The sequence below is a fragment of the Phaenicophaeus curvirostris genome, chromosome 13 (assembly GCF_032191515.1).
Source record: "Phaenicophaeus curvirostris isolate KB17595 chromosome 13, BPBGC_Pcur_1.0, whole genome shotgun sequence".
Lineage (NCBI taxonomy): Eukaryota > Metazoa > Chordata > Aves > Cuculiformes > Cuculidae > Phaenicophaeus > Phaenicophaeus curvirostris.
In genome coordinates, this window is record NC_091404.1 from 3,114,035 (window position 1) to 3,125,619 (window position 11,585).

Sequence of the window (11,585 nt, forward strand, 5' to 3'; positions counted from 1 at the left end):
AGAAAAAGGCACCCAGCCTGGCAGGCAGGTAAAGACTCTCTTCAGTTTGACACAGAAGGCAACAATATTACTGGGCCAAGCCAAAGACTCTTCTCACTGCTTTTTACAGCCATTTTTTCTGTACTTCTGGCACCACCTACATTAGGAAGATTTATTGTCTGCTCTTTAAAATCTATCTGTTTGCAACAGACACCAGATGATGGGATGTCACATGGAGAGCGTGGAAACATGCTTTACAGTCAGAGCCTTAACTTCTCCCATGCTGGAAAACCTCTTACAAACATCAGTAGTGAGGGGAACGGTTCTGAGACAGTTCTATTCAAGACATGCCATTTACAAGCTGCTCTGTATTCTGAAGTCACTAACTTACAATTATTCAAACCGACTGTGTCCCTTAATGTAAGAATCAAAATGAGATTTTGAGTACCTGAGAAATTAAGAGAGTACCAGATTTACTTGTTGATTGACAACACATCACCAATAAAAGCTTCAGACTAGAACCATTTGAAAAGCAAGAACTGCTATTACAGTTACCACTGTCTTGCCTTAAGAAAAGGTCTATTTGCCAAGCTACAAATACAAGCAACTGTTGCAACATCTGACAGTACAGAACTGCTGTGGAATATCAGGGAAGGTTAAGAGGACAGATAAAAGTTCTCTGAAAGAGAAAGCAACAGAGCCACCAGAAAGGTGGGGTTGGTCAGCCCTTCATTTGAATGCAAATGTAATTATGAGGCAGGCAGTTAGGCTGACGTCAGACAAGATCTTGGTAAACCATTACCACCAGTACCTGGTAACACAGTTGATAATAAAAGAGGATGAAGTAGAAGATTCCAAGCAGAGAGGCATTATTAGAGAAAACCAATCACAATTAATTTTAAGCAGCGGAAGAAAATACAGAAGAACAAAATGTTGTGACAGCGTATTTACAACCTGTGAGCATCATGTATGTGAGCTCCCTCTTGGATAAAGAGACCAGCATGTACCCAGGATCTGTGAGGGGGAACAGCAACCTGCCAGTGCAGAACTTTGTGTCTACTCCAGCCTATTCCGATTACATGGGATATCATCATGTGCCAACTCTGGACACCCATGGACAGCCGGCGGGAGCTTGGGGATCTCACTACGGCCCACAGAGAGAGGACTGGAACGCTTACGGCCCAGGACCTTCCAGCACGGTGGCTGCGGCACAGCTCAATGGCTCGCCTCCCACCCAGGTCTCCTACAGCTCTGCTGATTACAGCTCCCTCCATCCTGCTGGAGCTGGGGGGTTGCCGCCTGTAGAAACAATTAATGCACAGCAAATCTCTCCCAGCAGCCAAAGGCACAGCTCTTACGAATGGATGAGGAAAACAGTGCAAGCTAACACTACTGGTAAGTGTAGATTCAACTTCCAACCTGGGAAAGCATCTTCTGCTATCACTGATCTTACAAATAATTAACCTCACTTGAAGCACACAGGTTGGTGGGTCATTTATGACATTTATTTAACCCACTGCTATTTCAGACAGTTTTAACTAACTTTGCACTAGTTTCACTTTCATCCCATAAAGGTTTGATGTGGTTCCTGCAGCGGGATGGCTGCCGTGATCAGATATGGCTGCATCTCACTCGAGTCCAGGAATCTTTAACATTCTGTAAAGCTTCTTGGATGAAAAGCATAAGTCTCTTGAGAATGTTACAATGAATGTAACAACACTTAACAGTCACAGGCAAAACGACTACAGAATTATTTTGTGCCGCAAGGTAAACTTCAACATAAAATCAGGCTGATATTTTTAAATCTTTAAAGACTTTTCAATATTTGTAAAGAAAATTGTGTGCTCTGATCCAGCTATGGTGATGATGCAACTTTCCACTCATGTGTCTGTGTCTTTTACTTTTCCACCCAGACTTATTAGGTGAGAAGAAATAATCCTAGAGAAGCAACTTCACTCAAATGAACAGCATAGACTGTTTTGTTTGCAAATCACATATCTCATGAGTTAAACTTTCATTTAGTTTCAAATCAGATTTACATATTTTTCTCATGTACCAGAATTTTGCAGCTTGCCACAAGCACACGATTAAAAATCACTTTCTTTCAAGTGTCGCTCATTGAGGCACCTGGTTTCTGTCACGAGCTGCACGCCAGATGAACCTTTCGGTGTATATTCCCAAGGTGTGAATTGGGTGTAGCAAGGTCTGTTGTTAAGGTTAAAAGTAGTAAGTGTGTGTTAGAGAGCATCAAAGAAAATGCTGTATAGAAAGAAGAGCAATTACAGCTGGAGCAGTCTTAGAAGAGACAGAAAATCAGCGCTGCTCCTTGAGACACAATCCTCCTTCAAATGATTATTACTCAAGAGTAAAATCAGCCTGGTAATTGTTTCATAGTTATAACACAGATACACACAACTTTCACAGTGTTACTAAATATAAAATGCCAGGTGAACATTACGGTAGCACAATGCTGTCCTTCCACTTCCAGCCTCTAACAAAGGCCTTCAAAGCCAGGCAGATTTAGTCTGTTTTCCCCTTCTGTATACTCATGTAAATCAGCAGCAACTTCATTAACATCCTTGGAGATCTCCAGGTGTAGAAGTGATGCAAGACCTGACTGTAGACCAAATTCAGCCCAAGACTACAGAATGCCAGGGAGGCAGCCCCGTGTCTGTTCTGTTGTCACTGAATTTTAAACGTGTTGGCATTCTCAAAGAATAAAATAGACTTAAATATCTAGTTTTACACTTATTGCACAGGCACGGAAATCCCCGAAAGATTTCTCACACGCTTCTCGACTTCATAAAATAGAAATGCGATTCAGAACAGCAGTTATGTGCTGAAATTCACCTCTGGACTGAGAAGCACTGAGAGTGCAGCACATGCCGAAACACCTTTCGAACCGGCTGGACAGGTGAGGGAGGGCCTGTCACAGAGTCATGTCCTGGGGCCCCGCATTCCTTGAGTCTGATCCTTTGAAGTGTTACAAACAGGCAGGACTTCACACAAGTGGGCTCAAGGCATCAACCCTACATAAAAAAAAAAAGGGCTTGGGGCAGTAAAGCATGAATGCGGTTTTTGCAAAACAACAGAATTACCAAATAGCTTTGGCTTTCCACTGGTGTTTTAAAAATAATTGTAACTGCAAAAATGGGGAAAATTTTAATATTGACACATAAAAAGTTGCGAAAAACAAAAGGAAATTCAAGCAGATGAGAAAGCTAAAATTATATGCATAACAGCTACACATCAACTGATCAACACTTTCTCTAGAAGATCACGTAAGAGAACTTACTCGATGCCATTATAATCAACCATTGAAACCAACTTGCACTTTTTTCCTCACTGCCATAAGATTATTTCCATCAAAGCTGCTACTAGCTCCTCCCTTCAATACTATCGCTGCTCTAAAGCTTCAGAATCACAGCCCTAAATATATTTATATACGTAAATATAGTCCTTTACTTCACTAGTAACATGTACTCACATCTTTCATGTGAGCAGCAAGGAGTAACAGAACTGACAACACATCTCATGTCCTAAAATACTGCCCTAAAGATGAGGGAATTATCATAGAATCATAGAATCACCGGGTTGGAAAGGACCCACTGGATCATCGAGTCCAACCATTCCTATTATTATCTTGGAGTACGGGGTGTTACTGGGAATTTTTTTCCCCTCTATTTTGACCACACTATAGACACAACATTTTGATTCAATATTCATATTTAGCATTTTATTAAAAATAATATATAAGTTGCAAGAAAAGTAAAATGAAAATTTTACTGACCAAGTCAATTCTCAGGATGAAACAGCGCCATGAAGAAATAAGTAATGTGTCCTTTCAACAGATAAGATGTGAATTCAAATGATACTAAAAGACCGTAACTGTATATTCAGAGCCTGCCTTGTTTTATTTCAAACAAACAGACATTGCAAACAGATGAAGCAGTAGGAAATGTTAAAAAAAAAAATATCAGAACTGGGTTTGGTAAAGATCTCTTCCCAGCAGGCTAACAAGCTGAGAAAAAGAACATCTCCAGAATTCTTTACGGTCTGATCCTGGTTTTACTAAAAATGAATGACAAAATGCCCTATCAACTCCAGTTACGTCAGTGCAGAACTTCAGACCAATTCACTTGTACAAGCTGTGTAGTCAACAGTGTAAAATGTGTATTCTGTGAGAGCAAGTGCGCCTGCAAAGCATGACACCTTGAGAAGACATCGAAACAAGGGTCTGGAAAACAGACTTCACATCTTTTACAATTTTACATGAAACTTCCTCAGGGAGTGACCCATCTCAGACACAGGAGGACTAAACAAAAGGGCATTATTTTCATAGTTTGCAACATCAGCCTCTGATGTTTCGGGGGCTTTTTTAACTATAGTCAACACATTCTATGTCTTTGTTTAAACAAGCAGTGATGTACAAGTAATTCAAATTACATCACAGCAGAAACAGTCAGAAAGCAAAATAGAAAAGCACAGAAAAGGGCCCGGGCGCTGCTCTGATGCTAATTTATTTTGCTTTGCAAACTAGTTGTGACATTTATTTTCCACTGGCCTACATTGTCTGAGGTTTTGAGGCCTATCTGTCATATAGAGGCAACAGACCCTTTCAACACTTCTCTTCGCTTTGATATGCACTCTTGTCTCTTCCTTCTCCCTCTTTTCTTCAGGAGTTATATTGCCGGAAAGGGTGATGATTTTCACAGCAAATAAAGAGGCCTTCTCCCAGCTTTATTGTCTTCAGAAGAAATGCTCTGTGAATTTTATGGCCAAGGGGAATGGGGAAAACTATTCCTTTTCTCCACCCCCTCAAATCATGGTTATATTTGCTGATTATAGTGAAGCCAGAATAACTCTGTTGAATTTTAACTTGTTTTCAAAGATTACCTCCTAAGCCCTCAGTTTACAAGGAACTGGAATATCTATACTATTGTTAGCATTACAGCTGTCACTTAGAGCAAATATTTCAAAGCCAACAATTTGTACCTTGAAAAAAAAAAAAAAGTAAACTTAGTTTGATGATTGCTTTAGTCCTGCAATTTTAGGCAGGAAAACCTTGTACACGAGAAGTCAAAGTGGCAAAGGATTTGGGAAAAATCCTTAATTAGGTGTATTTCAAACTATCTTAAGCTATGTCTGCCTCTAGCATCCAGATACCAATATCACAGGCTGTCCTCAGTGCTGGTCCAAAATTAAAGAGAACTCAGGAAAAAGTATTCCTTCATCTATTTCTGTCCTTTTTTCCTCTGCTAAGATGAAAGAGTCTGACATTTGTTTAGGGCTTGTAAATTCCAAACCAATTGGCTTGTGTTTCTGAATGTGAAAGGGGTTCTTGATAAGATCTCCTTGTCGCTCCTTTGTGTGGCGTGTGCTTCATCTTAACACCTCAATGGATTTTAGGGAACCATTTTAAAGGAGTCTTTGTCCTACAGTTTGTCCCAGAAAACTCACATCAAAAAAAACCTGGGAAGATCAGAAGAAAAAGGCAAACCATCTCGTTGGCTGCTGAAAGTGCAAAGAACAAATAAGTTGAAAAGCCATCTTTCTGTACTATTATTACATGAAGAGTTGTTTTAAAAGTCTGTGAAATGAGAGATATCTTCCAAACATCAAGGAATGTTTCTCTTGGCAGTATAGTCATCCAATATATCTAAGAATATTTAGTCTTTACATTAGAGACGATGATACTGAAATCTAGTATTTTATTGCCTTGCCTTAGAAATTGCCAAGCGCTTTCAACTGGAGAGGGACACTCAGCACCCAGAGCTCCCCTGGAACGGCTCTGTGGGCACTCAGCAGCTTGCACAACTGGATCCTTTTGAAAAAATAAATTCTAATTATTATTGAACTTACAAACATGTCCTGTGGCCACGCAAGAGAAGAAACACATTTCTAGTAGGACATTTTGTGTTAGAGAGGTGATACTTCAAAACTTAAATAAAGAATTAGGACATGGTGCAAAAAACAAACTGTGTGAGCTTCAGTCTTGAAATCCTGTGTGTTTCTGCCTGCATATACACGGAAGACACTCCAGTGAGCACTGAAACGAAACCCCTCTGAGATCAAATATAGCCAGCACCAATTACATACTGCTATGAATTATTTAAGATGCTTCAGGGTGTTTTTCACTTAAGAGCTTTACATTTGAATGTATGTTTACAGAGAAATGGAGATAAAGAGGGAAAGACAGTTATGATAACCAATGCTGACTCATTCGCTCTGCACCTCATTTTCCTTCTCCTTCACTCAGAAAACAATCCCAGGCAAGCACCCTGTAGTTTAATGAATGTTTGTGAAAGGTTTGCATGTTTGACAGAAAGATGGTGCAGAAAATAAAATTCAACATATTAATAACATTTCTTTCTTTAACAGGTAAAACAAGAACAAAAGAGAAGTACCGAGTGGTTTACACAGATCATCAGAGGCTAGAATTAGAGAAGGAATTTCACTGCAACAGATACATTACAATCAGGAGAAAGTCAGAACTGGCAGCAAACCTGGGACTCTCTGAAAGACAGGTACACAGAGACTCCACCATCCGTACGCGCCCACGCACCAGACACTGTCACTGCCAGAGGACATGAGCAGCACTCACGTTCTGTGTCCAAAAGTAGTGCAAAGGCAACCATGATAAAGTTTGTGAGTATATTTGGCACGCAGAGAACACACTGCGCAAATACAAATTAATAAATAGGCTAATTTGACAGAAACCTCCAATTATGGGTAACTAAACACTAGGAGTTCATTTATACTAGTAGTACTTACTCTTACATGCGTAACTGCTTGCTAGACAGCTACAATTCTAACAGCCCAGTTTAACATTACCTCAGCCATGTTCTCAATAGCTCGGACATTCTCCATTTTATTTCTCCTTGCAACCACACAAATGGGGGCCCAGAAAATTCCAAAGCATTGGATACATATCAGTTGTAAGCAGATAAGATGAAAACTCAGCATTCAAAGAGCAATCAGTCAAGATATCTGTGTATTTTCTGTTATGTCCACAGGCCACACTCTCCCTCAGTCAGTCAGATTTCAACACGTTCTAAGGAGTTTTTACAGCCTTTCATTGTCAAGCCAGGACTTCTTTCTGCTATTATGGTCACAGGTACTTCACCTATAGTGGGTTCACACCTACTATATATAGGATGCTTTAGGCTGTAAAATTTTATGCCAAATTCTTATGCCTGTTTTCCTGTATAGCCAAGACTATCCATTCAGGATATTTACAAGTGTATCCTTAGGTCCACTGCTTCTTGGGAAAGCAACTCTGTGTTCATACCTATTAAGTATGAGCTTATGTACCATGCTGAATAAAAGCAATCTCCTGAGCAGGGCCCAGGCATCAGAGCTGTGTTCATAAAGACTAGGGAAATGCAGGATAAACAATTTCCTAAAATCACCATGTTGGAGAGCACACCTACAAAGCACAGCTTTGCAGTCTGCAAATACAGTCACTGTTGAATCCAGCTCTTCTTGCACAACAGAATTCCAGTGGTTCTGGTACAGCTGGAGGAAAAGGGAAGATTTAGTGATACTGAATAAGGCTTCTCATATCTTAGCAATCAGACTTATTACCCCCAGGTGCATTTAAACAGGAAACCTTTCTTTTTAGAATTTCACAAATCTCTGTTCTTTCTGAACATGCACATTCCCTTCTCTAAAATGTTCTGCATTTTCAGAGGCCTCTGCTTCTGCATTCGGTCAGTGCAAGAACACAGAATAGAGCAGGACCGATTGAGGCTGGAAATGTAAGGATGCACAGACAAGCAGTAGTATTTAGAGATCAAGCACTGGGCTTTTATAAACATATTGCAGTGCAGTGATGTTCAATCCCAGATCAAAACAATGCACAAAGAACACTCCGCAGACTCTAAGTGGCCCCAGAAAGTAACTACAAGTCCACCAGTGATGGACTAAATGTTGTTATACATCAGGATGTAGCTGGAAAATGTCCAGAAAACTGCAGTTAGATTCAAAATCTCTGCCTTAACATGATGCAGGCTGGGTGGTTTAGAACACAGCCATACCTGGAGTAACCCATGATGCTGCGTAAGACCCGTTGCCTCCTTTCACACAGCTGCTGCTCTTAAAGCCACCCCATGTTTGACTGGAAAACTTCTGTCAGGTAAAATGTAGACAAACCAGGCAATCTAGCTGCATTTCTACAGGACTCACAGCAAGCAAAGCTAAATGCTTCTCACTGTCATGACCAGGAAGGTAGTAAAAAAAAATAACTATTGGGAAAGTAAGAATGAGATTTTTAATACAAAGCAATGGTATGACTTTCTAGATCACCTGTATTCAACACACCTTAAAGGATATAACAAAAACTGTAAAGTAAGAAAAAGACATTAATAATAAAGAAAACAGAAATGGGGTTTCCAACTCATTCACACCTTAACATAAGGAAAGAAAACATACATACTTAAACTAAAAGTAGCTTTCAAACAGATAGGAATATTTATGTTTGCACAATTAACCTGGGAAATCCACTGTCATTAGGTAATGCCAATGCCTCTATTTAAACACAGGACACAGCACATATATTGCTGTAAAACACATATAAACAGAGAGTTCAGCAACAGAGACATTCAAAACTTGTAAAATACATAGTAATATATGCACACACAAAAATAACTCACAATATAAATGAAGAAAAAGAACCTTCACTATTTGGGTTTGAATTAATCTGTAAAACAGATGATACAGAATTCTTGACAATTGTTCCGTAATTGCATCTTGATATGCCACTGTCAGAGCTTAGATGCAGACTAGGTGGACCCTGAACCCACAGGAGTAAGTTGATTACTGTGTCCCTAGAGATAACACAGCAGGTTCACTTTACCCCAGGTCTAAGAAAAGAAAGTAATTTTCTACCAATGATGATGCAGAAAATGACTACAGAGCAATTAAAATGTTTTTAACTGCACAAATCCAGTGTTCTGGTTTGTGGTTTTGGTTGTTTTATTTTTTTTGCTTTGGGGTTTTATAGGTTTTTGTGGGGTTTTTGTTTGGAGGTTTTTTGGTTTGGGGGGGTGTTTCTTTTTTTAACATATCTGTATTTTCATTGCTATTAATACTGCAGAATGTTGGCCACTATTTTGAATTAATCAGATAACGTTTGTAATACCACAGGTGAAAATCTGGTTCCAGAATCGCCGGGCCAAAGAAAGAAAAATGATCAAGAAGAAAATATCTCAGTTTGATGGCAGTGGGGGCTCAGCTCAGAGTGACTCCGGTTCACTCAGCCCAAATGAAATATCAGGTTCTCTGTTCCCAGCATCACACGGACTAAATGGATTACAGCCTAGTGACATTCACTAGGTCATCATTGCAGAATGAACAGGAAGGAAAAGAAGAAAAAAGAGCAAGAATGGACTTTCACTGCCCCCCCCTTGGAAACTCAGCTTTTCAAAGGACCATTCTCATTAATGTCTTCAGAGTGCTGATTTCTAACACAGTATCTGGGACTGGTATCAAAATACTTTAATTAGCGCAGAAATCTCAGGGAACTTGTGCCTCTAAGATTCATCAATCAAAATCTTTGAGCAGGAGGTAATTTGTTTCAAACACTGACACAAGGAGTGATGCAACTGCAGATTCAAGTAAATGTAGTTCTAGTCCGATCATATATGTGCTCAGAAAACTAAGTGAACGGATTATAAAATAGAGTACTACTGCATAAAATATAAGATGATGGGTGGATTTGGTTTGTTACATTTTATATAATTAGAGTAAACTGTAGATTTAATAAATATTCACTGAAGTGTACTGAAAAGAATGCTACTTTTTGAAATGAAAAAGAACATTGAAAACAATTAAACACACAAGAAACATAACAATGTTGCTATACAAACATATTGCATTACTTAAAACAAATCTCCTTTGCCCTGTGTGGTCGCATTCAAGCATGTCAGTCTCCTAAGTGATGGTTACAGGCCTGTGATATCACACCAAGAGCTGTTCAGTGGTACAAAATGCAGCAATTGGTCACACACATCAATAACTGCCACAGTGTTTGGAAGACAGAAGTTATTACTTCAGGCTCCAACAAATGCACGTATTATTGCTCCAAAATATTAGCACAAATGTCACGGAAACAGAACCCTAAGTGCCAGCAAACTACCCAAATGCAAATAAAGAATTTGTTTAATGCCTCTAAAACTTCTAACTGAGGTTTGGGCCACTAATTTCATATACATGACACTTATTTTGAGCTAAAGGCAAGGAATACCCCAAAACAGCTGAGGCTGTATTTTGCAGCTATTACAAAGCAGCTTAGCACTCACAAAGTCACAACAAGCACCTAACAGAAGGATCATTCGCTCCATTCCGCACATCTGAACAAGCACACGCTAGGGATAAACATGCGTGCGGTGTGGTAAGCTGTAGTTCTTGGCCCTTGGTGGCTGGTGCAAAGGTAGCAGTGGTGTGAAAGAAGGCAGCTGATGAGTCTAGAAACAGCAGAAAGAAAACCCAAACCACCAAAAAACCCCCAAACCCTTCAGCAGTGCAATTCATTAAAATGCCATATCAGGAACTTCTTGATGGCATACAAGTAAGTGCTCTATTTGAAAGATTTAATATTACTGAAAATTCCATCAGAAGGAAATCTAATAAAAAGGGAAAACAGAAGAAAACAAACAGAAAACATCATTATCTGGCATATGAAATGTCACACATCACATGCTCACATGCGTGAGGTGCTAAGGGGCATGGTTTAGTGTTTGATAGGAATGGTTGGACTCGATGATCCGGTGGGTCTCTTCCAACCTGGTTATTCTATGATTCTATGATCACGCATCTCAACATCAAACTCTTGGTCTCAGGAGCAGCTGATCGAATTCTGCTGGTCTGAGCGTCAATGAGCACTGATAATGCACTGAGCAACACGGTCAGAACTTACCGCAGCACTTCTCATCTGGATTCCATTAATTAGATAACTTAAATCTGAAGATGTGCCTCGCCGTTTTCCAATTAAATAAAAATAACTGTTACACTAACCCCATGAAAGTAATTCTGTTAGGAGTTACAAGAATTACACTCTTCAAAAACAAACATTAAATTATAACATTGCAGGCAAAGATGTCTTAGATAAACGAGGATGAAACTCTGTAGCACTGGGTAAGACCTTACTGACTGCAAGAATTGTGTGGGTGATTCTCCAGTACATTCCTAACAATCTCTTATTCATATGGTTAAAATAAGTAAGCATATTTTAATGCAAACAAACTGCAAACAGAAAATCTTGTGTGTAAAATATTTATAAGACTCAGCCCTATGATAAATTGAGGCTACATCTGCAAGGCTTTAATTCCAGATCTTCTAAAACTGCTTAATGATAGTGTGGGGTTATATGCTCGCAGGACAGTTCAGAAGGCAGAACCTGCACACAGACCTGCTTCTGTTTCTATTTATATCTGAATAAATGCTGGCAGGCAGCCACACACATCCATGCTGCTCTGCTCTGCTTTTCATTCAAAGAATTCCATGCATTTACTCTAGAACACATGAGGGAGAAGAGGCTTTGCCAGTTCCACCAGCCCCTCTACCTGTGCTGTCCTTTTATCCAGGAAGTATGTAGAAGATAAAAC

At 39.6% G+C, this 11,585-nt stretch overlaps 1 protein-coding gene across 1 annotated transcript; it reads left to right on the plus strand.

Annotated features, from left to right (window-relative positions):
• The first annotated feature begins 846 nt into the window (after positions 1 to 846).
• Positions 847 to 9,315, plus strand: LOC138726145 (homeobox protein CDX-4-like). Its single transcript, XM_069867616.1, has 3 exons — positions 847 to 1,374; positions 6,361 to 6,506; positions 9,127 to 9,315. The coding sequence occupies exons 1-3, from the start codon at positions 945 to 947 to the stop codon at positions 9,313 to 9,315; spliced, it is 765 nt and encodes a 254-aa protein (XP_069723717.1). The 5' UTR covers positions 847 to 944.
• The last annotated feature ends 2,270 nt before the right edge of the window (positions 9,316 to 11,585 follow it).